This window comes from Vulpes lagopus, chromosome 14, assembly GCF_018345385.1.
Source record: "Vulpes lagopus strain Blue_001 chromosome 14, ASM1834538v1, whole genome shotgun sequence".
Taxonomy (NCBI): Eukaryota; Metazoa; Chordata; class Mammalia; order Carnivora; family Canidae; genus Vulpes; species Vulpes lagopus.
The window spans coordinates 19,090,983-19,118,981 of record NC_054837.1 but is presented as its reverse complement, the minus strand read 5'-3'; the positions used below and the strand labels follow the sequence as shown (position 1 = coordinate 19,118,981).

Sequence of the window (27,999 nt, the reverse complement as noted above, 5' to 3'; positions counted from 1 at the left end):
CCCGCCTGCGCGAGCTGGGTGTTTCCTGCCTCTCAGTCCGAGTTTGGAGACTCCTGCGTCCTCCGACTTTTCATGGTAGGGAGGGCGGTGCCCACTAACGGGGGGCTCTGGGCGGCCGCGAGAGCCCGGCAGCAGCAGAGCGGAGAGGGAAGGAGCCAAGGAGGGGTGGGTCGCGAGGAGGGGCCGTCGCGAAAAGGGAGAGGCCGATGGGGCGGGGGTGGGGGGGGGGTCGGGGGTGGGGGAAGGGCTGTGGTGAGTGACGGGGGGGCTGCCCCTGGCTGTCGGGGATCGGGATAGAGCATCTGGGCTTGGGGGAGTAGATACGTGTGGGTGAGCTGGGGGTGTCTCTCGAGTCATGAGGACCCATTGGGTCGGTGAGTGTGGAGAGAACAAAGAGGGGTTGTCGAAGATGGACTCTGGGGTGGAAAGTGAGGGTGGGAGGGCGTTGCGCAAGAGCACGGTTAGGTTTAGAGACGGCCTGGGATTCCTTGCGGCGAAGCGTTTGGGGGGGTCTTTGGAAGTTGTGGCTGCAGCCTCTCGGTTCCGGGGAAACTGGAGAAGGAGCTTCCAGGTGCTTCTGAACACGAGGGCGTGTTTGGGGGAGAGCAGGGAAGAAATCGAGGGGAGGGACGGCGGGGGCCTGAGCTCCAGGGACCTTGGCCTCGGAGGCCAGCGCCTTCAGCCCGCGCCTTGGTCCCTATCCAGTCACTTCCGTCCGAGCCCGAAGCGGCCACACCTAAGGAGTTCAGAACGGATCTCCGGCTGTCACCCGGCCGGGCCGGCGGCCGTCGGAAGGTTTCTGCATGCCTGTGATCCTTGAAGGGTCTGTTCCCGAGATGGCTCTTTGGCCCTGGCTGGGAATGACCAAAGTCTAGCCTAGCTCTCTTACTCCTGTGCCTCTTGGAACACTGCCGAAGACGACTTAGCCAACCTGTATCTGGTTTTGCTACATCTTATGCAAAATAAGGACCACCTGCGGGGAAGGAGGCCTAAACCAGCAGTTCTTAAACTGACCTCCAGACTGGCAGTAGCGGCTGCAGAATCACCTGGCAACTTGTTAGAAACGGCCAAATCTCCTGCCTGCCTTCCTTCCTTCCTTCCATCCATCCATCCGTCCATCCATCCATGAGAGACACAGGCAGAGGGAGAAGCTGGCTCCTTATGGGGGAGCCACAGATCAACACAACCAGGCAGACGCTCAACCACTCAGCCACCCACATGTCCTAGAAATGACCAGATTTTTCAAGCCTTATCACTTGACCACTGAATCAGTGTGGGGGTTGGATCCCTCAATCTGTTTTAACACGCCCTGTTAATGGGAGATTAATGATTTCTTGATTTGGGCTATGTAATGAAAGGAGCCTGAGTCAGAGAAACCTTGTAGTTCTGATTCTTCATTTTTCTCCCCTAAAAAGTGGGATGGGTGACGTCTTCCTCGCTGGATCCCCTGGGAGAAATAGGCCAATAGTTTGCATGATACACAGAGGGAGGGAAAGTAATTTAGCAAGAACAATTGGAAATAGCAGTAGTGGCCCCGTAAACAAATTTTGGATGCAAAATAATGCCACGGTTATGTGGCTGATTTAATGCAGTTTGGTTGAAGTGGAACAGCAGATTTTCCTGAGTTGTGGAAATGCCCTTAGTTTGGTGAAGTTTTATAATTAGCTAAAAGGCAGTGACTCTTAGATCAAGCTGGTTAAAGGAGCACCTTAGCTCTGTGGCTCTTAGCTGGGCATCTTAGATCACCTGAAGAGCTGCTGCTTTTTTTTTTTTTTTTTTTAAGATTTTATCTATTCATGAGAGACACGCAGAGGGAGAAGCAGGCTCCATGTAGGGAGCCTGACATGGGACTCAGTCCCAGGACCCCGGGATCACAACCTGAGCCAAAGGTAGATGCTCAGCCACTGGGCCACCCACGTGCCCCATGAACTTCTTAAATACAACTGAGCTGCTCCCTCCCCCTCTGATTCTGATTAATTGGCCTGGGGTGAAGCCCAGGCATAGGTACTTTTACATGCATCCAGGTGACTAATACAGCCAGGGCTGGGACCTCTGGTCTTAAGTTTGAGGGACAGAAGGGAAACTGCACTAAGGGCCAGGTACCAAGTATTCAAACATTGATTCCCTGAAGGTTCTTATGAAGATTATGGCTTTACCTTCATTTCACAAGGTAGGAAACAGAGACTCAAAACACTTGTTTGAACCTCACACAGGAAGTGGTGGAACTGAGACTAGCCTAGGCTCCTCAGACTTCTGATCCAACCTTCCATACGCACGTCTCCCCCAACACACAATGGAGACAGTTTCCACAGAGAGCTGTATGGAAAACACCCAAGGGTGAGGGGAGTGGTGCCTTTTTCTCCTATTGTACTTGCCTGAGCCTCTTTTCAAGTCAACACTTTTCTTCCTTGGGCTGATTTTTATTTTTTAAGCATGTATACAGTTGCTTCCTGTCTGTGGCTCTGAGGCTGTGAAATAGGGGCTGGCTTTTGTTTATGATGCTCTGGTTTATTTTTATGTGTGGTCAGGAATTCACTGGGCCAATAGAACAGGAGGTTGGGGGAGCTTCTTCAAGATGATGAAGTGAATAGGTGTACAAAACTATTTACAGTGGTGGGCTGCAATTTTGGCTGCACGTTGGAATCACCTAGGGGAGTTAAAAAAATTTCTGTTGCTCAGGCCATACCCCTAGATCAGCTAACATCAGAATTTACATGAATAGGACTCTGATGTCAGGGTTTTTGTTTTGTTTTAAGGGGAGAGCCACTGTTTAGAGTCAGCAATAGAATACTCAGGGGAGATCTAACTGGATTAAAAGTTTCAGATCGAATAGAATCCATAACCAATACTTCAAGTATTAATTTTATCTTTGTTTTGTGTAACCAGTTTTGCTCTCTCCTGCCTCACCTCCCCAACCTCATTAATGATGAAATCAAAACTTTGAAACAAGTGGAAAAAAAAAGCAGGATCCTGGTAGCAGTGGCTGAGGAGTCTTCTGTAGAGAGATGTGCTGGGGAGGCTTAGTGTCTGCTGCTTTTTGTCCTTAGCTCAGTGCAATACGGGCTCAGAGACATGAACAGTCAGACTATCTTTCAACCAAAGACCATTCCCAGTATTGAGGTGACTGACCTTTAGAAGGGTGGGCTCCAGAAAGGTTCAGAGCTTTCTTTGCCTATTCTGGAGTCTCAAGCTAGATCAAGATGGTTTCTGCTTTATTTCTTAGCGATTCTGATGGGTGTCTGTAGAGTTGGAAATGGTCTTCAGAGAAAAGATAATTGGAGACTTTGAGAGCATTCTTGAATAATCATAACATAAGTCTTTGCTGCTGTAAGCCAGAAGCCATGCTAAGTACTCTGTGGCATCCCTCAGAACAGTCCTGAGAGGGAGACACTGCTGTTGTCCCCCTAGACAGGGCTAGACTCAGATGATTTGCCTAGGCTCCCACAACTGGTCAGTCAATGGCAGGACTGGGCACTTAAATTCAGATCTGACTTGCAAACCTAAACTCTTAGCCACACATTGCTGCCCATCTCTTTTCAAAGCTTGTTTTGTACTTGATGAAGAAGGAGGGATGGGGCACTCCTTTCTCAATTTATGTATTCCAGCTCTGTATATCTCAAGTACGAATGTTGGGAAAATGATGGGCTCAAGCCCAGACAGGACCTGCCCATGTCCTTGCTCTGTCACTGACCCACCTCCAGTGCCAGTGCACTTTGGGAACAACTCTGGGATGTGCTATCCAAATCTACAAGCCAGGAATGCCTGGGTAGCTTAGCGGTTTGGCACCTGCCTTCGGCCCAGGGTGTGATCCTGGAGACCCGGGATCGAGTCCTGCATTGGGCTCCTGCGTAGAGCCTGCTTCTCTCTCTGTGTCTCTGCCTCTCTCTCTCTCTCTCTCTCTCTCTCTGTGTGTGTGTGTGTGTGTGTGTCTCTCATGAGTAAATAAAAAAAAATCTTTTAAAAAACAACAACAAAAAACCCACAAATCTACAAGGTGGAAATAACGATGGCGGTGTTCCAGCATTGTTTGGATTTTAAGTGTTGTATGTGGTGGTAGAGATGATGGTACCTTCTGTGAAGAGGGCATCCAGGGGCTTTCTGGAACCATGAAAATGTTCTCTATTTTGATTAGAGTGGTGGTTACACGGATGCATATACTGGCCAAAACTCCTCAAATTGTGCACTTTGTGCATATACTCTGTTGCATGCAAGTTAACTTTAAAAAGGTATTGGAAAGTAAAAGTACATTGGAGTATACTTCATGCCATTTTTGTTTCATAGGGGCCTTACAAAATGCTAGACCATTTCCCAAAACACGTATTTTTGTGTAAATTTAGATCTGAAAGGGTGCTTTAAAAAGTATTTACATTTTGGAGCAGTTTTCCCTAACTGAAAAACCCCCAAGCCTCACACCTGTAAGCCTTCACCTTCCTCCCCTTCCCTAGGTATTTAAAGTTTTGAGAAACTCTTTCTTCTCTCCAGCTACTCTATCATCCCATGGACAGAGTATTTCTGGGGTGGGGGGATGGTTGGTGATAATCATTAGTGCAGGGTTTCTGGGGACTGATTTCAAAGGAACGCTGGAAGGGAGGGGGCACTGCTTTCTTATTACCCCTTCTATTTCTGGCATTTGGTCACAGAGAGCCCAGGTGAGTTAAGCTTAAGCTTTTGAAAAATGTACCTTCTTGGGATATAGTCACTTGATGAAGCAAGAACACTGTTTTGAGAAAATACTTTTCTTTCCAGGAGCGCATTCTTCCTGTGCCATCCTGCAGGGCCCTGACATGAGTCCCCTAGTGGATGATTTCCAGGCGGCTCTTTTGGGTGGATGGAGATCGAGAGGAGGGTTGGCTCTTGCCTCTATTACTGAACGATGGACAGCATTAGTCCCTTCGCCCGTTGAAAAATAACTTTTGTGTTTACCCGTTATAAATGTAATACATATTAATTGTGGGAGATCCAAACAAGATAGGCGTAGAGAATTTAAAAAACAATCCTTGGGGTGCCTGTATGGCTCCGGTGATTGGGTGTCTGCCTTAGGCTCCTCCAGAGCCCATGTTGCGCTCCCTGCTCAGTGGGGAGCCTGCTTTTCCCTCTCCCTCTGCTCTATCCCTCGCTCTCTTGCTGTCTCAGATAAATTTTTAAAAATATGTTTTGCGCTCTCTTGCTGTCTCAGATAAATTTTTAAAAATATTTTTTAAAAAATATTTTGAAAAGAAATCCTTTCTCGGGGTCAGGGTATAGTTTTTTAAAGTTGTGTGCTGTCAAAACCCGCAGGAGCATGCTGATAGTCAAAGTTGGGTTTATTTCCTTGTGACAATGAGGGAGAACCCTGGGGGATCTCAGAAGGATTGGGGCTTGCCTTGTATGATTTTGGGGAGGATTCAGGGAAGTGAGGTTTTGCACTGTACTGAATGCTCTCAGGAAGAAGAGTTAATTCCGTGACTGGGTCTCGTAATTCCTATGTTGAAAGTGGGGAGAATGGAATGGGGCTAAAGCTCTAACTTAAAGAAGCGACAGTGAGTCAAATTGGTCAGGATATGGTGATGTTTGGGCAATGTTCTTGTTTTAGTCTGTACTCAGACATAATTATGGAGTAGTCCTGTTTATGTCTTGATCCATCAGGCACTGAGTGGCCTTGGCAGATGGTGACGTGCTATATGAATCGTCTGTGTTCAGTGGTAAACATAAAGCCCCAATAAGAGTGCCAGGCCAGGTCCCTAGCTGTCAGGGGGCTGCTACCTCTGCTGTGCCCGAGTCGTAAAGAATCAGCCCACTTCTGGGACATCTCCAGCCATAGAATTTTACCTATAAAAGAAATATTCTCTTTGAGTACATAGGTACCAGCTACCAATCTCCTTTCCTAAGCCAACTTAAGTCAGATAATGTGTCCATTGCTTTGTGATGGACACAGAACTGGCAGTGCCATTAAGGAGACTGTCCTCAGATCTTGCTGTTTTGGGTGGCACTAGTACAGGAAGTCTCTAATTTTGCAGTAAATTGCTTCCAAGGGTTTTTAATGTCTGTCATGTAGTCGTGAGAAACCTCCCTCTGCCCCTACAGGAAAGATTAGGAGTGGTAGTTGGGATCCCACTCAATTTATATAAAAGTTTATTTCATCTGGAATTCAGCTGTTGAGTGGTACATGACAAGGAAACTGAGAGAGACCTGGGCAGTGCTTTAAGCTGCTTTAGGATGCATCCAGGTGTTCGCTTATATGTGGAACATGCAGAAGGGAAGTCCTCACAGCACAAGAGTTAGTGATAAACTTGTGCTTGCAGGGTCAGCAGGTGAGGTCAGCATATGAAGCTATCTGGGTGGGTTGGGGCAGCCAATACCCAGTTCCCACCAGTTGTGGGCACCCTGGTGGCCCAGTTGACCTCTGATGTTCAGAAAAGCCAGGTTTTTGTTTTTGTTTTGTTTTTTGTTTTTTGGGGTTTTGTGTGTGTGTGAACTCTTCTTGTGTTGTCAACCTTGGCAGCCATCCAGAAGTTTTAAATGCGGTATATAAAAATAAATAAATAAAAATAAAAATAAATGCGGTATATACTTGTGCCAGGCAAAACACATCTGGAGGTCAGATTCAGCCCACAGGCTAAAAGGTAAAGCAGGCCTGGTGCTGTGACCCTGGTGACCCTGTGTCTTCTCCACTGGCAGGAAGAGATGTCAGGAGAAAGTGTGGTGAGCTCAGCGGTGCCAGCGGCTGCTACCCGCACCACTTCCTTCAAGGGCACGAGTCCCAGCTCCAAGTACGTAAAGCTGAATGTGGGCGGGGCCCTCTACTACACCACCATGCAGACACTGACCAAACAGGACACCATGCTGAAAGCCATGTTCAGCGGGCGCATGGAAGTACTCACTGACAGTGAAGGTAAGGTTACCCTCCAGGCTCTGAGGATGTGTTTGTGGTTGAGGACTTCCTTCTAGTTCCAGAAGGCCAACATTACATGAGCAGTTGTCCACATAGGTACAGATTTCCTGAGAAAATGTGCTCTCAGGGAGCCTTGAGAGTGAGGAACTGGGATACCAGATCCAAATGAGGGGATATCATAAAGGAGGGTTTCCCTGATAGAGTGACATAAAGGCCGAGACGTGAAGAGGAGTTGAAGTTACCTGGGTGGGGACTCATAGTCTTGACTTATTATTTTTTTTAAACATTTATTTATTTATTTACTTACTTACTTATGATCGACATAGAGAGAGAGGCAGAGACACAGGCAGAGGGAGAAGCAGGCTCCATGCCAGGAGCCCGACGTGGGACTCAATCCCGGACTCCAGGATCGCGCCCTGGGCCAAAGGCAGGCGCTAAACCACTGAGCCACCCAGGGATCCCCTCATAGTCTTGACTTAATTGTCAATTTGCCCTGGGACTTTGAGGAAGTCACTTGCCCATTCCACTGGGCCTCAGCTCTGTGAATTGGTGGCTGGACTAGCTGCCCTGGTTGGTCCCCTGCCAGTTCTCAGTGATGGTTCTGTGACTTTGGAGTGAAATAAGAGAGAGAAACAGAGACAGACAGACATGAATGTCTTCTCTGGACCCTTGTCCTCCCGGGATGGTGGCCTGACAAAAGCTCACAGAGCTGGACTTAAGTCTCAGCTTCCTGTGTGGTAGCCGGTGCTCCTAACGAGGTGAGATTGGTACAGGGATACCCACCTCATGGGGCTGTTGGTGTGGGATTCGATACACGTACATTTAGTGCATGTTTCTTTCCGTTTTCTTCTGGGAAGTCACGTTTGGGAAAGGCAAAGAATTTTTTTAAATGATCTTACCGTAACTGCTTTCTACCCACCTGGAATAATCTGAGAGGACTTGGCAAGGGGGACATTCTTGCCTGGCTGGGTTGACAGGGCAGGTCATGTGAGGTTTAAAGATGGCACCATCCTTTACTTCTTTGGCCTGCGATTGCTTAAGACCTGGCCAGATCACAGCCTGGCTGCACCCTGCCTTACCTGTTTCTGAGGTTGACTGTCGTGCTAATGCCTCTGCCTTCCATGTGACGTTGGTTCCTGGAAAGGTGGGCGAGTTTTGACACAAGCAGGTGGGATTGCAGACCTGAAGCATGAGCTGTGCACTAGTTAGGGTGTTTCCCTCGGCGTCCTGGACAAGACCTGGCTGTGGGGCTTGAGGTTCTGCTTCCTTGGACTTCCTGAGAACTTGGATTTCTGGCCAAACATCAGATAAATGAGGTTTGTGCCCCAGCGCTTCCTTCTGTGTATCTCACCCAGAAAGCAGAGTGTTTTATGAGTGGGAGGATCCCCGTTGCAGAGCCACACCCAGCATCGCTGAGGAGTATTTGTAGAGAGGGAGACAATAGTGCCCCAGCTGCAGAAGGAAATAGACCTTATCTGAGAATCCAGGATTGTTGTAGCTTTTCTTCAGCCCTACCCAGTCTCTGGTGGGGCTCAGGAAAAGCGGTGGAGTCCCTTTGGAAGCAAAGTTGGAGCCTCATCTCCTTGAAGCCCTTGCTGGCTTGATGCCATGCCGAGGAAGAGCTGGTCCTCAGTCTCTTACATTCCCTAGTGGAAGGACACAGGGATGGTACCAGGGGTCCTGCTCAGGCTTCTGAACAGCTACTGGAGGTTGTCCCGTTCCCAGTGGTGCTGCCAGGACCCCTGGACTCTTGGTGCCGCCAGGGAAGAAAGGCTGTCTTTGGCACTCTGACCTTGGCTGTTTTCACAGGGCTCCGCTAGAGCCCCAGCCTGTCGTGAAAAGCTCACCATGCTGCATTTTATGAGTGTTTTTTACCCTTCATTTTGACCCTACCAGGGGTGGTACTGTTGCTACCTTTCACTAAGTGAAAGATCCTATTTGAAAGCTGGTGGGGGATGGGGGAAGCAGCTACTGAGCCCAGGGCTTAATGGCTCTTACTCTGGGCAGGCCTTAGTTCTCCAAGGGCTCAGCCCCCAGGTCAGGTTGCCTGAGTGCATCAGCCTTATGGGTCAACCGCCAGCTTTGTGTCTGGTCTTCCAGCCCATACTGTGCCAGGCAGCCCGATCCCATTGGCCCCTGGTGAGTATGCCGCACAGCCTGACCTGGTGGCCTGAGTGCTCCCTCACATACACCCTCAGGTCTACAAATTAGTGTAAATGTCCTGCTTGTCACAGCTGCACCTTGGGCTTTACTGTGCTCTGCAGTGATGTTTGCCACAAACGGGCCAGAATAGCAAGTGCACCTCCACGAGGCAAGCGGATACAGCAATGGGAGAACTGGCCTGGGGGCTGAGCTCTTGGAGAACCAAGGCTCCTGTCCCATTACCAGTAAGTGACAAATGAGTCTAAATTAAATGCCACATACTCTTAGCTGTAACTATTACCCTGGGCCAGAGCTGGGGCCCCAAACCCACTTACTGTCAACTTCCCTGCTCACGGATTGGACGCACACAGTACAAAAGGCAAACAGGCAGGAGGGCATGGAGCAGAAGAGAATCTGCCACCCACCCTGGGCCCCAGACCTCACCACAGAAGCAGTGGATTTCTCGGGCATCCTTCAGGGATTTCTAATAGCTCAGTTTATCACTGTTCTTAATGGGAGTGCCTGGCAGTTAGGAGACTTGGGAGACTTCAGTCTGTGGGGACTGCTCACTCCTGCTGCGGCCTGTCTGGTGGAGTATCAAGGTGGAGGGAGGGGCACTATGGGGGTGCTGGAGAAGCAAGCAGATCTTAGCAGTGTCTTGGAGAGAAGTGGCCCATTTGGCCTTGGGGATGAGTGCTCTACACTTGTACCTTACTCCTGAAGGATGACTTTTCTAGGGAGTCCTTTCGTGGACTTCCCCCCCCCCCACCCCGAAAGGTGCAGTCCCTATAATACTGGAATTTTTGCCTGAATACTTGTCGCATGGATTGAGGAGGCACCTTCCCTAATAAGAGTTTTGCCTCAGTACTCACCTATAGTTGCCTGTTTCATCCCTACTCTTTGGTACAGTGCTTTCCCACCCCCCACTCTCCGTTTCTGGTCTCTTGCTAATGTTTCTGGAATGAGGGAGTATGAGTGAACCAGATTAAAGAAGAGAGTCACTGATCTTATTATCAGCACACATTCCCTTGAAATCCAGTGGGGAAGTCAGTGTAGTATGTGGGAAACTGTAGTACCTGGTGGTTTCCCCAAGATCTCCATACTTCCTGCTTAAATCAGAATGCACTCTTCTGTAAAATTCTGAATACGTTGGGAGCTTTTAAAATATGATGAATAAAACAAACTCCCTTGTGCCCCTGTTGTGAAATGTTGGGGCTGGGAGCGAATGGTCAAAAAAGAATTCTTGGGGCATCTTTGGGCAAAAAAGGTGGCTTTTATTAAAGCCACAGGGACAGGACCCCAGGGGCAGAAAGAGCTGCTCCAGGGTTGTGAGGAGTGGCTGGTTATCTACTTTCAAGTTTGGAGGGGTTAGGGGTAGCGAAAGTCTCTAAGGAATTTGGAAGCAAGAGTTCCAGGACCTTGAGGGGCTAGCTGCTGTTAAGGTCATTTACTACTATCTGCCTAACCCTTAGTCATGAGACTCTTCAGGTATCTTTCAGTGGGCCTTATGTTTGGAGGATGACTGCCCACATATAATGGGGGAGGGGGAAGGAAGGAGAGGGGTAGAGATAAAGGAATTTTCCAAAGGGATTTTTATATGTTAAAGATGATCCTGGAGGTCAGGCTAATGTCAAGTTGCTTATTGTCCCTAGCAAAGTATTAATAGAGAAGCAGTTGAGTTCCTGGAGGAAGGTCACTGCCTGTCTCAGGTCAGCTTGTCAATGAGTTGAAAGTTGTAAAGAGATTTCATTTTTTTCTGCATTTCTTTTGCCTTTGTTCTCCACATCACCCCCACTCAGACAAGGAATAAAATGCTACCTGGGCTGATGGCGCCTCTCTTTACATTCTTTGTTTGCCTCTCTCCCTTCCAGAAGTTAACCACTTGCCTGACCTTGGGGGTCACTAAGTGAATTTCAACGTCTGTGGTGCAGTGACTCAGCTGGAATTTCAAGATTGATGCCTGGGTTCTCCCCAACACTCTCACCTCCCAGAAAGCTAGCTCTAAGGGGCGTTAGGACTTTTCAGGAGCTCTGCAGGAGACTCTAATGTGTGTCCAGTGGTGAAAACCACTGATTTGAATCTGTCAGTGAATTACTTTTGCTATACTGTTTCTGCCCCTAAACAATGTGTCATTCGTGTGTTTTCCAACATTGTATAAATGATGTAACATTGTCATCTCTTTGCTTTCACAAAATTATGCTTGTGAGATGGAATCATCTAGGTCAAACATTCCTGCTAAGTGTTCCATTCTGGGAATATACTGTAGTTTATGGATCTGTATTCTGGTAATGGTTGTTTAGATTACTTCCAGTGTTCACTGTTTGGAATATTACCTTTCTTGAACACTCTCCGGGATATATGAGCTTCTCTATGGCAGAGCTTCCCACCTTTGCCACATATGGCACACACAGAAAGGCATATTTTTATTTTGGTAAGTGAACAGGCTGGGTGGACCCAGCCACCTGAGTTGCTGTAGCATTGAGCTCTTATCTACCACTGGGAGCTCTGTCCGGGAGTTTATTCCCAGGAGAGGATTCCAGGATGACATCCGTGGCTTGGTTAGTATTAGCTGTTGTCCCTGTTTATGCTCCCCACATGGTCTGAATTTGTGCCAACACTGGGCACTGTCGAACTTTCTAATTATTGCCAATCTGATGGTTATGATCTAGTACTCTGTGGTTTTATTTAACATTTCCTAATTTCTAGTGTGTTAAGTATCTTCTTGTCATTTTGTTTCATCATAGAGCTGCGTGATTGCATCTTATTTACACATTTTCCTGTTTTCCTTTATCATCTTCTTGCTTTATAAAAGTATACTGGATCCATTTCTTTGTGATTTTATGTTGTAAATATTTTTTCCCAGTCTGACTTGTTAAAGCTTTTTTAATGGTATTTTTTTTAATACCTTAAAGTTTTTACATTGTTTATTTTTTACATTTAGGTCTTTGATCTACCTCATTGGTGCTCAACCAGGGATGATTTTGACCTCCAGGAGACGTTTGGCAATGTCCAGAGACATTTCTGGTTGTCACGGTTTGGGGGTGGGAATGCTGCAGGCCCCTAGTGGGTAGTGGCCAGGGATGCTGCTAAATACCACACAATGCACTGGATAGGCCCTACGTAACAAAGAATGATCTGGTTCAAAATGTCAGTAGTGCCGAGGCTGAGAAGCCCCGCCCCAGAGATTCTGATTCTCTGGAATCAGAATGAGGCAGTTTCCTAGAATTGAATTTGTAACAAGCACCTCTGGTGACTTACGAACAGAAATAGAGTATAAAAATCTTGGGATGCTAAGGAGAGGTCCATGAAGCCCCTGCTGCCCTGTCCATGGAAGTGGAGGCAGGGAAAAGGGCTGGGAGAGGGCAAGCCTTGTAGCCCAGTCCCCTGTCCCTGAGAGAAGCCTTCTCTGGGGTACCCTGAAAGCCACTCGGACTCTCCTGAGGCCTGGAATGTGCCCCTTCTGGACACTGCCGCCACTCTGTTCTCCACTGATGATGAAGAGATGCGGGAAGGGCTCATTGTCAAAGACCTCATTTGAGTGCTGCCAATAAACCTTAGGAGTTATGCTGTGTGTCCCGTATATTCTCTCATCATGCCTTTGTGCCAGCCCTCAGGGGTACGAGTTTTAGGAGAGGAAACTGGTGGACAGAGAGGTTTGGTGCAGTACCCATGTCATCCAGCAAGAAAGCAGCAGAACTGGATTTCTAATATAGGCCCTTGCTCTTAACCACTGGGTTGTGTGGCACCTCCCAGACCATTCCAGAGCCTCCAGGGCTGCGCCTACCTCTTATGCTCTTCAGCCTTGCTGGATGGGCCGCCAGACACCAGGCTGCCCTGACTTGTGTAGACTTCTGAAAAAGCCTGCATGCTCCGTGGCAGTGGGACAGGCTCTCCACAAACAAGGAGCTGTTTAACTTCCATTTGCTTTCCTACATGCTAGGCGTTTGAGCTGTTTCAAAGGGGTCGATTCCGGCTTTGAAAGCAACTGAAATATTTTAAAATCAGAATGCTAATTGAAACCTCCTGGCGAGCCCGCCGGCTCCTTTGCCCTTATTTGTCTAAAATATGATTCCTTCACCGCAAGCATTTCCTGACAGCATTCTTGAGCTGGAGCCCAATGTCACGGTCTGCCTATTCGTTTATGGAAACTCTGAACTGTCACTTGGATAATTGATTTCAGGGGCTCCTGCTCTTTCTGAGCAGCTAAGTTATCCATGCATCAAAGGTGGAACGTGGACATTTTCTTCCCCGGGTTGCTGAGTTAAATTAAGGTTGCCATTCCTCTGAAGACTGAGGCTCTACTCGTCTTCTCAGTTCTGGTGGAAGGAGCTTTCCTGTGAATTTCTTACTTCCTTTTTGTGGTCCAGTTCTGCCTTTCCAACTTAGGAATGTCCCTGAACCTCTCTGAGGCTCTGTTATCTGTGGATGGTGCAGGGGACTGAGCCTCCTTCTAAAAGAACGGTTGGGAAGATAGTATGGTCCTTCCACACCTTGTCCACTCATTGGAAGAAAAGTACTTGATCCAGGGTAGCAGAAAGGTCACAAAATGCTGGTCTGTATGCCCAGGGTGGCCTGCAGATGGGTTTTCCTTGGCCTAGAATGGATTGATGACCTCTTGGTTTACCACTGTTTAAAAATCAGGAGGTTTCCCGGAGAAATCTGCATTTCTGACTTCTCTTTAGAATATCAAAATCTCATGCAGCCCTAGGCCCTCATTCCTGCCCAGCAGTTCTTGGCTGAATTGAGAAGAGCCTCCCCATCTCCTATCCCCCAGGAGCAGGGCATGTGCTCTCTCTAGTCAGCCTCTGGGCCCAGACCCATCTACACTCATTTATGTTGCTTGCTCAGGACCCCTTTGGGCATCTGAGCTATATGACAGATACTCCATCCATACTTGATTATCTCAAATGTAGAAAAAAGCAGTGGGATAAGGTCCAGCAGTCACTGTCAGGGTGGTGTGATTTACCATGGTTGTGAAGGCCTCTTCCTTCCTTGAAACCAGAGTTTGACTTCAGGCCACGCATTTGCATTGTGTTTGCCACACTGGGAATTACTCTTTCCACTATACTCAGGAAGCCATAGCACTGTGGAAGTACCAAGCAAAAGCCTCTGGAGAGACAAGCCCAGACCTTTAACCAATGGTCCAGGAGCCATGGGCTGAGGAGTTTGTAGGATGGGAGTATCGAAATGGCCTCACAAAACTCCTAGTGATTGTTGTAAATACCAAATAAATATATTGCCCTATAACCCTGAGAACATCTTGTCAAGGCTGGATTGGGGAAGGGGGCAGTGGGTGGCCTTGTGACTCTGGATATGAAAGAGGTGTCTTTGCTGCTCTTGGATTTTGTGTCTGAGCCAGAGTGTGGGATTCTGCGGAGGACTTGGGGCAGAACACCATGGTGTTAAAAGTGTAAGTGTGGGCCCCTTCTCCCAAACTGAGCAATGGACAAGGAAAGAGGGAATAAAATTATGGATTCCTGTTTAAACCTAAATGCCCTGTGCCTTGGTATCCTCTCACCTGACCCCAGGGGACAGGAGACCTGGGGAAGCCCCTCACTGGGGTTGCCCTACTGGCCTGGGGGAATGTGGGCCTAGGCCCCTCTCTCCTCCCACTACAGGCTGGATCCTTATTGACCGGTGTGGGAAACACTTTGGTACAATACTTCTCTACAACCTGGTTTCTTTCTGAAGCCTCCTGTCATCTCAAGACATACCAGGTCTTTGCCTCATCCCTTCCTCTCCTTTTATGTCCCTCCACTTCTCAGGCTCTAGTATTATTTCCTCCTACAAGTAACTCCCCCCCCCCCTAATATTGGCATTTCTGAAGAGGAATTGTGAAAACTTGGAGATCCCTAGTGGAGGTATAGCAGCCCAGTCCCCCCAAATGGAGAGGTCATCAAGAAGCTAAAGGGCTCGGCAGTTGACACGTTTTCCTATAGTTAATGAAAACAAATTCCATCTCCCCATGCTAAACTGAACTGCCTAGGACAAATTCTTTCTGGTTTACCGTCTTCTCTCCAGTGGCTGTCACTAGCCAGTAAGTACTTATTTGGGGGCGTTAAAGATGGAACACCCTGGGGTGGTATTGGTGAGTGTCAGGGATCCCCCTTGGGAGCCAGAGGTTGAAGTCTTCTGCCTCCTTAGAAGTGGCTCTGTTATTTGGAAATCTAAAAAAAGCACTGTAGAAAGAGGGAGAGTAGATAATTTTACCTCAAGCTTTTCCCCTACCATTGAGTTGTGTGGTCATTTGGACCCATTTTATCCAAGTGTAGTGTACTTTTGGGATATCTAAGGGATTTTTGAGGATATTTTAGAAACACACTTTTAGGCCTCAGAGGTTCTGGCATCCAAAAGAGCCTGAGACCAACCGAGTCTGTGGTTGTGGCCTGGAGACCATTGCAGTGCTTCCCAGGCAGGGCTTAGTCAGCTTTTTGCTGATGGCTGGGCAGGTGGTGCTGCTCCCCCCTCTGTGATCCTGCTCTTCCCTGGGAGGTGGAGGGGGCCAAGAGACACCCCATTTGTCCTCAGCACCTTCCAAGAGATGAGTGCCTATGTGACTAGGCCCCCCTCTCTCCTCCCACTACAGGCTGGATCCTTATTGACCGGTGTGGGAAACACTTTGGTACAATACTCAACTACCTTCGTGACGGGGCGGTCCCCTTGCCTGAGAGCCGCCGGGAGATTGAGGAGCTGCTGGCAGAAGCCAAGTACTACCTGGTCCAGGGCCTGGTGGAAGAATGCCAAGCAGCCTTACAAGTAGGTATCACCCTTTTTCCCCTGTAAGAGTTGGGAGGTACCAGGCCCAATTGCTCTCCTCATTTTCTTCCTCTACAAAATGGAGCATTTCCTACTTTATTGAGATGTAAGAGTTCACAAGTAACCCTGGAACTTCTCTCTTCTCTGGTCAGTGACTCCTTAGAGGCTTCCCTGTAATGCTTAGGCCACTCTGGCTTTCAGTCACTGTCATGTTGGGCCGTCATATGTACATCGAAACTCTTCAGTATGGGGCATAAAACCTAATCAGTTTTCTGGACACATCTCAGGACTTACTCTTACCCAACCAGTTGTCATTGGGAGCCTCATATAATCTCTGTAGATTCAGAAACCCCTCACTCCTCAGGTGGACCTCAGGAAGGACCATTGGGATCAAGTCATGATAGTAAAATCCCTGTAAAACCAAAATGCTTCTGGATATAGCCAGCAGCCATTTATTTCAAGCCAAGTTCTAACATGGCAGAGAATCAGAAGAGTCCCTTCAGGTTGTCATAGGAATTGGATCTGTATACCTGAGGCTCTTATGTCAGGCCACATGTCTGGCCCTCCACTGGAGCAGTACCCATACTGCCTACCTCCTTGAGGAGCTATTGTTTACACATACCACCTCTATCGTGAGAGTCTACAGCCTTTAGGTTAGTATTTTTAATTCATTTTTGTTTGTTGAGGAAATATATACACATCATACTTTTTTGCTCCATTAATTTTTTTTGAAGATTTTATTTATTATTTATTTGAGGGGGCAGGTAAGGGATGGGGAGAATCCCTAGCAGCCTCCACGCCAAATGCAGAGCCCGATGTAGGGCTCAGTCTCACAACCCTGAGATCATGATCTGAGCCAAAATCAGGAGTTGGACGCTTAGTCAACTGAGCCATCCAGGCGCTCCTTCTCTGTTAATTCTTTCAACAGTTCTGTTTACTTTCGTATTTCTTACGCTATTCATTTCAGTTTTCAACATTATCTCCTGGTGTACAGAGAATTAAAATTTAGCTCATGTACTACCACCACCCCCCAGTCACTACAAATCTTTTATGTACACATATTCCTTCTTCTCTTTTCCCAATATAGTGTTTATCACAGCTTTGGTTAAGTCAGTATTCAGAGTTTACTTTGTGATCTCTAAATATTGTTAACAGTTAAGCCACAGAGTATACAGTGAAAAATGTCTTTATTATGCAACTTTCAGTTTGCCAGGGTTAGTGATTGCCTCATTGTTTTGTCTGCTTGGTTTTCTAAGTACATATTCCTGATTCATCCCTAAATGGTCAAAAAGGTCAGTCTCCTATTGGTGTGTTCAGACACACCAGTGAATCTGTTCTCCTTTGTCTTAGAGACAAGCTCTCTGGGTTCCCTTTCTGTGTTTTCTATTAGTCTAAGGTTGAACCTCCAGGACTACCCCCTCTCAGTTTCTGTTGCTTTTATCTTCCTGTTCTACTTTCTCATAGGTTTTCTTCAGCTTTATCTTTTCAACCCTTCTTTTGAACTTTGCATTTCTAAAGTTCTCATATTTCTAACTTCCAAGAGCCTTTTCATGTTCTCTGAGTGTTCTTTTTTTAATATAGAACACTGCACTTTGTTTCATAGGATTCATATCTGTTTTCCTCTGTCTTGGAGTTTTCTTTCTGCTGCCCTCATCATGACTCCTTCCCTTTTCCTCTTTATTTTGGTTTCAGTCTCACAATTGAGAGACTTTCCACATATAATCTGATGATCTTTGGTCTGTTAAAATTTAAGAGTAAGGTTCTGAAAACCTGTAGGTGTGTGGGGGGGCTTTTTTGTCCAGTGGGCTTTAGTGGTGGGTGATAAGGCTCTTTCAGCAGGGACTCCCAGTGTCAGAACCTATAAGCCTTTTCCTGAACTGATCAGATCCCCATGGGGGAATGTTCCACTCTCTTGCCTGGGTATAAGCCTGACTGGCTGCCTTTTAAGATCTGAATAGGAGAAAGGGCTGGGAGCTGGAGCCCACCATTTAGTTTGTGGACCATTCACTTAATCCCCCCTGTTTTCGGAAGAGCAACTCAACCCTGTTGAGTGGTCATCTCTACAAACCACTCCAGAAGAGTAGACATTTCTTTTGCTGTTGGCGGCGGCGACAGCTACAATGGTGGTAATGGTGGTGGTAGGGTCTCACTGGTGCTTCTGCTGACGGGCTGGCTATTCCCTGCTCTTGCCCTCTGCCCACCAGCAGTCAGAACTGTTGTTTGAAAAACTTCAGGTTCTTTCCCATCTGGTAACTTACATTTTGGCTTTCGCTTTCCCCTCAGTATTCCTTATCTGCTTCCATCCTCAGATTTTCAACATCTTTTGTCTGCAGACTTACCTTCTCCCGAACTTTTTCTCCATATAAGCTTAGACTGTTGAAGTTCTTCTACAGTTTTGCAGTGGGGTGCTTTAATGGCTGATATTATATTTCATCTGTTGTGTTTAGTTTATTTTTAAGTGACTCCCTGGGCTGTGTAAATGTGTCTCACCATCATTAGGATTTACTGAGCGCCCTGGCCAAAGAGCAGACATCTACTGGAGAACTCGACTCTTGGCCGTCCCCCACCCTAACTCCTTTCTTCCCAGGGCTGGCAGTCCCATCTTCCCTTGCCAGAGCCTGTCTTTGCCTGGCAGGCCAGCTAAATAATCTGATGTTGGGCAGGCCTCCTAGGCTGAAAGCATGTTTTGTTCCAGCAGAACAAAGATACTTACGAGCCTTTCTGCAAAGTTCCTGTTATCACCTCATCCAAGGAAGAGCAGAAACTTATCGCAACTTCAAATAAGGTATGTTGGAGGCACCCTTGTGTCCATTTTTTTTAGCTATTGAAATCATGAATGAGGTTTGAAATAGAAACCTGTAGATGTGCCTGAGCAAGGCTGAGGAGGGATGAAGAATGGGCACCTGCAGTTCATCTTGTGTCGCGTCTTCCCCCCTCCTTCCAATTGTGAGTCCTACAGTCTCCCTCTCTGCCCTCCCACACCATCCTCCAGTCTGCCAGCTGTGCTTAGCTGCCTCCTTGACTTGGTGGTAGGGTCCAGCCCTGTGGGAAGCCCATAGTCCACAGTACCTCCACTCCAAGTGACTCTTTTCTTTCTTTTTTATAACTGCCTTCAGCCAGCCGTGAAGCTGCTCTACAACAGAAGTAACAACAAATACTCATATACCAGGTAAGGTGTCAGTGAGAAAAACTACCCACATTGGCTAGGAAAGTTTCTGCTCACACAGGCCAGGCCCAGGTCCTCCTGTTATCTTCCAGGGAGGGTGGCCCTCTGTACCTCGAGGATGCCCAGGGGAGGCAGATGACATACTAGATTGAATTCACACATATCATAAAGGCTGCCCTTTTAAAGTATATAGTAGTTTGGTGGTTTTTAGTATATTTACAGAGTTTAGCCATTACCATGTGCCTACTTTGTGAACATTTTCATCATCTAAAAGAGACCACTAGGGATCCCTGGGTGGCGCAGCGGGTTGGCGCCTGCCTTTGGCCCAGGGCGCGATCCTGGAGACCTGGGATCGAATCCCACGTCGGGCTCCCAGTGCATGGAGCCTGCTTCTCCCTCTGCCTGTGTCTCTGCCTCTCTCTCTCTCTCTGTGACTATCATAAATAAATAAAATAAAAAAATAAAAATAAAAAAAATAAAAGAGACCACTAGTCACTCTTCACCCCACCCCCTGGCAAACACTTCTCTCTGTTCTGTGGATTTGTCTACTGGACACTTGATATAAATGGAATCCTACAGTACATTGCCTTTTGTGACTGGCTGGCTTCTTTCACTTAGCATCACGTTGTCGAAGGTTCATCTTTGTTGTGGCAAGTGTATCAATACCTCATCCTTTTTATGGTGGAATAATATCCCATCATATGGATATTAACTGCATTTTGTGGATCCATTCATCAGTGCACAATCAGGGTGGTTTCCACCTTGGGGCTATCGTGAATATTGCTACAAACATTCATGTACATGTTTCCGTGTACATGAAGGTTTTTATTTCTCTTGAGCATACCTGAGAGTGGAATTTCTGGGTCCTGCGGTAATTCTAGGGTTAGTCATTTGGGGACCTGCCAAACTGTTTTTCCAAAGCAGCTGCACCATTTTATGTTTCCACTAGCAACATACATGAGTTTCTAGAATGCCTTACGGCTCTTGGGACCATGTGGTCTCAGCTGCAGAGGGCTTAGTGAGGTGACTTAAGACCCATAAATGGACCCAAGATGAAGAGCCTTCCTCGAGCAGTTGCATTCTGCCACTCCTGGGGCTCCCTCCACACTCCGCACCTCGTGCCTGTGCTTACAGGCCCCAAGTTGTCCACATTTCCTCCTGGCTACAGCAGAGTACCGGCAGAGAGGTGACCTTAGAATGGGATGTAGAGACACTCAACTGCACCTAGTAGCAGCCTGCACTCACCTTCTCAAATGCTCTCTTGCAGCAATTCTGACGACAATATGTTGAAAAACATTGAGCTCTTTGATAAGCTTTCTCTGCGCTTTAATGGAAGGGTCCTGTTCATAAAGGATGTCATTGGGGATGAGATCTGCTGCTGGTCCTTCTATGGGCAGGGCCGCAAGATTGCTGAGGTCTGCTGCACCTCCATTGTCTATGCCACTGAGAAGAAGCAGACCAAGGTGAGTGCTCTGAAGGGGTGGCTCTGGGTGACTAGTCTGAAATACTACTTGTACAGTTTCCCTTTCCCCGGAACAAAAAAACTTAAGGAGAGGTTTTAAAAAGGCTTTCCTTGACGCATCATTGCTCATTGTGAAAATACTCAGCTTTTTGGGGCCCTGGACAGAGGCAGGCCTTGGAGAAACAGAATGGTATTTCCTCTGACAATTGGCAGACAGGGACAGTCCTACTGCAGATCAGTCTTTTTGCCATAAACATGGATTCAGAGTGGTGCTTGGCCGGCTCAGTCGGTGGAGTAAGCAACTCTCGATCTCAGGGTTGTGAGTTCGAGCCCTACTTTGGGTATAAGGATTACTTAAAAACAAAACCTTTAAAAAAGTCAATTCAGATGTATCCTTTTACCGCTGTCACCAGGCCAGCATGGTCTCCTGTCAGTGACGGGACACTGCCTGTGCTGTTTCTCACCCTTCACGTACCACCATTTCCTGCCAGCATAGCCCCCTCCCATCTCAATCATCAGAGGAGCCGTGCTATCTTTAAGAGCTTGGCCTTGGCCTTCTAGTCATGACCTACGATTTACTGCCGTCTGTCTGTCCTCTGACCCCCTGATCTAGAGTGGCCCTCCAGCCTCACAGGCCTGCTGGGCGTTCTGTAGCTCCCAGGCTTGTTGGCTTCCATCAGAGCACACAACTGCCTAACAGCTCTGGACTCTGGATCCACTGTGTCATCCTCTCCCAAACCGACGGACTTGATCTCTGTCACTGTGCCATCCTACAAAGCTACATCATGCCACAGTGTGCTGTTGGAGATCTGATCCTCTGTGAATTGAACTTCATCTCCTTCAGGTCTTCTGCTTGCTTACCCTTCTTGGGCTGTGCAACTTGGTATTCTTTCTCTTTTTTCAAAAAAATCCTATAGTGTACTCTGTCCCTTCTTCTGAACCTTTATAAGGGAACTCTGATCAGGGACTTGCGGTGGGTCTGCTGGGCAGGTGTTCATGCACAGATCTGTAGACCACCCTGTCAGGCTACCATCATCACTGCAGCTCCAGGGGTACACAGTTCTCTGATTCTAGAGCTGGCCTCAGGAGAAAAGATGAATGAGTGAGTGAGACCACAAAGTAGACACCAAAGCTCTAAGCATTTTTAAATTTTTACAACATCGTACCATCAGTATTTAGAATATATCCCAAAAGATACTTATTGATTTAAGAGAGCCAGGAAGGGAAAAACACTGAGGCTCCCTCTTTTTTTTTTTTAAAGATTTTATTTATTCATGAGAGACATAGGCAGAGGGAGAAGCAGGCTCCATGTAGACTCCATCCCGGGACTCTGGGATCACATGCTGAGCTGAAGGCAGATGGTCAACTGCTGGGCCACCCAGGCATCCCGAGACTCCTTTTTCTTTCAAAAGATCCCAGGGAGACCAGAATTGCTTGTTTCTCTTTACCGCATTAGCCACCCACACCTCTTTTCTCCTGTGAACTTTTTTAGGGCTGTGAATTCTACTGGTAACTAACTTCCCTTTCTTGCCAGTTAAGGTTTGTTATATACACGGGCTGCTTTTGTCCTTGGATATTAACAGGATAGTCATTGCATTGATTAAACTTTAAAATACTGATTTTACATTTTCAGGTTTGACAGGGAGCAAAGAATTCAGAGACCACACGATCTGATCCCAACCTTTTGTAGATGAGCCAACAGGTTCCAGAGCAGCCCTGTGCTTGTGTTTTTGAAATTGGCTAGAGGCAGGGCCCAGGATGGCAGGCCAGGGCCCCTAGCCACAGCTCCCTTTGCTCTGCCATCCTGTCCCCAAGGGCTTCTTCCTTTCTCTGGGGGAAGTCTGTGACTGGCTTTCTAAGGGGTTCATGTTGGGGAATGGCTGCCCCATAGGGGTGCCTCCTTCTGCCCCATACCTCCAAAGCTGAACTTTGGAGCCAATACACGTTCTCTTGTTTCAAGTAATTGGGCGGATGTTCCTTTTGGGGTTTTTTTGAATTGCTATTTCTTTCCTGGTACAACCTTCAGGTGCTCTGCTTGCTTGCTTCTTTCTTTCTTTTCTTTCTTTTCTTTCTTCTTTCTTTCTTTCTTTCTTTCTTTCTTTCTTTCTTTCTTTCTTTCTTTCTTTCTTTCTTTCTTTCTTTCTTTCTTTCTTTCTTTCTTTCTTTCTTTCTTTTCTTTCTTTTCTTTCTTTTCTTTCTTTCTTTCTTTCTTTCTTCTTTCTTGTTTATTCTTGAGAGACACAGTGAGAGAGGCAGAGATGTAGGCAGAGGGAGAAGCAGGCTCCATGCAGGGAGCCTGATATGGGCTTGATCCCAGGATCACGCCTTGAGCCAAAGGCAGATGCTCAACTGCTGAGCCACCCAGGTGCCCCTCTTTTAATTATTTAAATGTCTTCTCTGGTTCAGCTGGAAAGGCTGTGGCTTGCTGAAAGTATGCTTTAAGTAGATCTATAATACACGTCATCCCATTTGGTTTTGGATTCTAACTTACTGGGGACTCAGTGGTAGTACAGCACAGAACCCACCCTCTATTGGTCTGTTTTGTTCTGTTGTTCAGATGGTATCACTTCTTTTGTTCTTCTGTCTTCAAGTTCACAGACTCTCCTCCGTCATCTCCACACTGCCAGTGAATTGGGGCTTTTTTTTTTTTGGTTTCTGTTTTTGTGTTTATCTTGGTTACTGTATTTTTTAATTGTACAATTTTTATTTCTTTCTTCTGTGTTCTCTTTGCTGAAACTTCGTATGTCTGCATTTGTTTTAAGAAAGTTTGCCCTTGGGATGCCTGGGTGGCTCAGTGGTTGAGCATCGCAGAGTACTGGGATCAAGTCCCACATCAGGCTCCCCCAGGGAGCCTGCTTCTCCCTCTGCCTCTTTCTCTGTGTTTCTTGTGAATAAATAAATAAAATCTTTAAAAAATAAAATTAAATTTAAAAAATGTTTGACCTTCCTTGTCGGGACATTTTTATAATATCTGCTTTCAACCCTCTGTCAGAGAATTCCAGCATGTTATGTCATCTTGGACTTGGCATCGGCATCTGTTGATTATGTTTTCCCTTAGGAGTTGACATTTTTCTGGTTCTTCGTTATGCCAGGAACTTTCGAATTGTATTCTGAATATTACAGGGCTCTAGGTCTTTTTAAAATTCTAACAAGCACATTGATTTTGTTTGTTTTAGTGGGCATTTGGCCCACAGGTTCCAACCAGCTGTGGTTTGCAGTGCCAGTGACAGCCCTGTTTCCAAAGCCTTCAGGCCTGGGCTGCACCGAGGGCTAGGCTGTGTCCTGGGCAATGATCTCCCCCATGGCTCAGTTCTGGGTGTGCTGCTGAGGGACAGATGGACAGCTGGGCTCAATCCCAGGAGTTCATGCAAAAACCTCAAGACACTGCTTTCCCAGGCACCCCTCCTTCACCATCTTTTAGTGCTTCCTGATTCCCTGGGGCTCCCCTTGTTCAGTCATCTGGCTGGAAAGGTGGGGCTGCAGTTCCCCACTCTGCCTCACACTGCCTGGCACCTGATCTGGCCCTGGAGCCAAGCGGCATAAAGAAACAAGAGAAAAACAGCAGAGATTTGCTCCATCCTGATGAGACCACAGCTCTCCTAATCAGGAAGGAAGGTTCCCCTTCAGAGTTAGGACTCCCCCAGGCTCTGGCCGTTGCTGCCGCAAGATTTTAGGGGGAACAGATAGGGGTGCAAGAGAATGGAGAAAAAGGAAAGGAAAACCGGGAACACTCTCTAGGTGTTGGGAGGCTCTGGTGGCCCCCCTGGAGCTCTCTATGCTGATGACCATTGCAGGGTTGCAGGCTGCATTAACCTCCCTCTCGGCAGTAAACTCACTGCTGGCCAGGCATTATTCCAAACTCTGGCCTCTCCGCTGACCCCCGCTCTGTCTGCTGTGATTTCTGTGTCTCAGTCCTCAGCCACTGCACTCTTTCTCCTGGTTTTGTGGCCTCAGTAGAAAAGACAGAGTAGAGCGTGTTCTCTCCATTTCTCTTTGAACCTCAGAACCCTGCCTTGAGAGCAGAGTGTGTCCACCCTGTGAGTCAAGTGCCCAGGGCCCATTTGGGCAGCCCTGTCTGATTCACAGAACCTAAACCCCGAAGGGCAAGCAGCAGACATGCAGCTTTGCCAAGCAAGAGGCGTCATGTCCTTTTCAGCTAGTCCCTGTTCAAAACATGGACTGCATTAAAGGCTGCCTGAAGGTGTGGAGCAGCTCCAAGAGTGCAGATCTGTAATTAATAGAAACCTGTTGGAAACTACCTAATTGGTTAATTTCATTGTTACGTTGTTGTAATTCCGTGCTATGGAAGGATTTCCTAAGTTAGGGGAAAACAAAAGGTACAGAAGAGTGTGTGATGGGCCACTTTTTGTGTGTTTTAAAGTGCGTGAATATTCATGTGTATAAATGTACATTTGGATGTACTGTTTCCCTTTTGTTTCTTGTGTAAGCACTGTGTGTAAGTATTGCCTCTTGAAAACAAAAATTACTATAAAACTAATAATGGCAGTGTTAAGAGGAATCCCAGGGGCCTGCATGAGCCAGCGGCCCTTCTTGGAAGTACCAGGTGGCAGTAGAGGTAGTGGGGTATGTGTTTGTGATGCTAACTTACCTGCCTTGTGTTTTGTGGGAATGCAGGTGGAGTTCCCAGAGGCCCGGATTTATGAGGAGACCCTCAATATTTTGTTGTATGAGGCCCAGGACGGCCGAGGACCTGACAACGCGCTCCTGGAAGCCACGGGTGGGGCAGCTGGTCGCTCTCACCACCTGGATGAAGACGAGGAGCGAGAGCGGATCGAGCGTGTGCGGCGGATCCACATCAAGCGCCCGGATGACCGGGCCCACCTCCACCAGTGAGCAAGCAAGCAAGCGAGCCACCCTCCTCCTCCCTCCTCCCCTGTCATTCACTCCAATTCCTGCAGGCTCTTGGGCACCTTCCACTTCCTCTGGAGTCTGAAGATACTTTTGTACCAAGCCAGATGATTATTTTGATATTTCTCGACCAGGTGACTGTCTTTCCCCCAGATGAATGCACCCCGTTCTTGACCAAGCTATGTCCAAGGTCTCCCCCGTTCCATGGGGATCTGAGAATCTTTGGAGCTAGGCTTTTTTGGTTCTCGGAAAAAAGTATGAATGGGTATGAAGTGGATGTGAGAAATTTTATTTGCAGTATTTATTTTTGTGGGTGTTGACTATGATTTGGGCTTTGGGGCGGCATGCCCCTGGGGTTCAGTCTGACAGCTCCGGGAGGGATCCTGCGGTTGGTGGCCACCAGAGGATTCTCTGAGCTCTCTATTTCCTAATCCTCCAGCCCAGCATGCTGGCTGCTAGTTCCTGTGCCCTAGGTCCGCCTGCTCCAGGGCTTTCCCGGAAGTCCTTCTGCCCCAGGACTTTGCACCCCAGCTCATGTGGGTAGATGATTACAGTTTGTGGCACGGAAGATAGGACTGATGAGCTTCGTGCCTCTGATTGTTCTAGTGTAGCTCTGGGTGCCCGGCTCTGTTGAGGGACAGGCCTATTAGGACCTCACGTGGCTAAGGCAGAGCTGGCCCTGGCAGGGAGTGCACAGCTCTGTTCCTGGCTCCCCCTGCATCTGTTCTCCTTGTTGGCCAACTCCCTTCTAGAAGGCCTTGTGGCCTGTTTAACAAGTGGAGCTCGCATACCGTCACTTCTTGGGCTCTATTCTTTCTTCCTCAGCCTTCTTCCCTGTTAGGCTGGGCTTCCTATCTCCAGGAGAAGCCCTGCCTTTTGCTTAGAAAGTGGAGGTGGCCCGGCCTCTGTCCACCAAGCCTGGCATCCAGGCAGGAAACCCATTCACACCAGCAGTCTCAGGGCAGCTCCCCTGCTGTAGATGCAGCCATCACCCGGAGATCCCCTTTTTGTCTTTGCCTCTGATTTTTACACAGTATGGAGTAGCCACAGCGAGCAGAGTTAGAGGATGTGCAGACCCTTTGGGGTCCAATAAAGTGTTCGTGTTCATGTTTAAGGGACGTGTGCGACTATGGATGGGGATGTGTGCTTGTGGGGCGCAGGGGGCCTGCACTGGAGCCCGGCCGTCCACATGGTGCTCGTGTAGGACGGACATTCTCGGTTACCTACCTCCCAGTCTCCTCTGCGCCTGTGAAGGGACAGAAGTGAGTGGTGACTGATGTGGCTGGTTGCAACTAGACTACGTAGAGTAGTTACAAGGAGATGTGAACGTGTGTAAGGTAATGGATGGGATTTGTCTGCTTTTCAAGGGAAACATTACTGTTTTATACCAAAGGTATTAATATGGGCAGCCTTTGACACAGTGTATTCCAAAAAACGAGTTTATATTTTGAAATGGTTTTTACAGCTTAGGCTTTGTACACACTGCCCTTCTTGGGACAGTTGCATGCCTTTATTTTGTATCCAGCAGCAAAGCCTACAATAAAACTTTAAAACAATCTTGACTGAACTTAAAAAAAAAAAATCATGTTTTGGGGTCGATGCCTTTTAAACTGTTGTGTGCGAAACTTTCGTATTAGGCCATTCGAGTTTTATTAAGTGCTAAGGAAAGGGGGGGCTTAAATACTGTTTCGTAAATATTTTATATACCGTTTCAGTTTTAAACACCAACCCTGGCGTTTGGGTTGAACTTTTTTAGAGAGTTAAAGTGAATGTCAGTTCTGATGTTTTCTGTAGGAATGGAAAAGCCATCATATGAATTGTTTTTTAACATATTTCTGTGAAGAGTAAGTTTGTGGAACAATCGGATTCGTTTGGGCTTCCACACCATATGAGCTAATGTCTCTGGCAGTCTTTACACTTTTCCTTAACTTTGCACTTGTAGTTTTGAGTCTCTGCTTTCCTGGGATCTGAACAGATTCCTGAAACATTCCGTGGTGAATGATACACCGTTAGCTGCATAGCCTTGAGCTGACAGCAGTGTTGGCTGGTCCAAGCTCTGTTAGCAAATGTATTCTACAAGGAACTGAATTTTATGATAGCATGAAGGGCAAACAAAGGTCAATATTTGTACTTAAGAGCCATGTAAGTAAAACACTGGCCTAAGATTTGGTAAAGAGTTAAGTTTTATTACATTGTAAGAGCTTACAGTTGGAGAACAGCTTTTGGTCCCTTGTCAAGCTGTTTTTTCAAAGAGGTCCTTGTTTGTGGTGACTGGGGGCCTGTGCCCAAGACAATCCTGGAGTAGCCTCTTCTGTCGTCGTCCCCTCCCCCCTATGATAGGTTGCAGATGAGCTGCCTGGCTGAGGTGCAGGGACCCCACCCTTTGCTTCGGTGGGATCCCCTGCACGTCCCAGCAGGTGCTCAGGACCCAAATGTCAACAACACTCAGCCCTCCTCTGCAAAGTGGGCTCCTGAGGGCTCCACCCAGCATCACTGTAGCACACCTGTGTGTCACTAACCTTTCTTTTTGTGCTATGGGAAAAAATGCTATAAACGTTAGAAGTAGTCACTGTATGTTGTACAAGCATTTGTGGACGTGTAAAATAAAAGTTACATATAATGCTTCTGTTTAAATGTTTTCTGGGTCTTTTCAGAAACCTAGCACAATCCAGCCAGTACGATGGGGGTTCATGGCAAAGAGGATGGCCTCTGTCCTCCATTTGTTCTGCTTCA

The 27,999-nt window shown here is 47.4% G+C and overlaps 1 protein-coding gene across 3 annotated transcripts; it reads left to right on the top strand.

Annotated features, from left to right (window-relative positions):
• KCTD10 (potassium channel tetramerization domain containing 10) lies at positions 1-27,888 on the top strand. Of its 3 annotated transcripts, none has more exons than XM_041728985.1 (7): positions 1-75; positions 6,658-6,871; positions 15,600-15,769; positions 18,465-18,554; positions 18,886-18,938; positions 20,203-20,398; positions 25,033-27,888. In XM_041728985.1, the coding sequence occupies exons 1-7, from the start codon at positions 73-75 to the stop codon at positions 25,249-25,251; spliced, it is 945 nt and encodes a 314-aa protein (XP_041584919.1). In that variant the 5' UTR covers positions 1-72; the 3' UTR covers positions 25,252-27,888. The 3 variants fall into 3 exon arrangements, with proteins under 3 accessions (XP_041584919.1, XP_041584918.1, XP_041584917.1); XM_041728984.1 differs by having other exon boundaries at positions 52-165; positions 18,468-18,554; XM_041728983.1 differs by having other exon boundaries at positions 52-165.
• Positions 27,889-27,999: the final 111 nt, after the last annotated feature.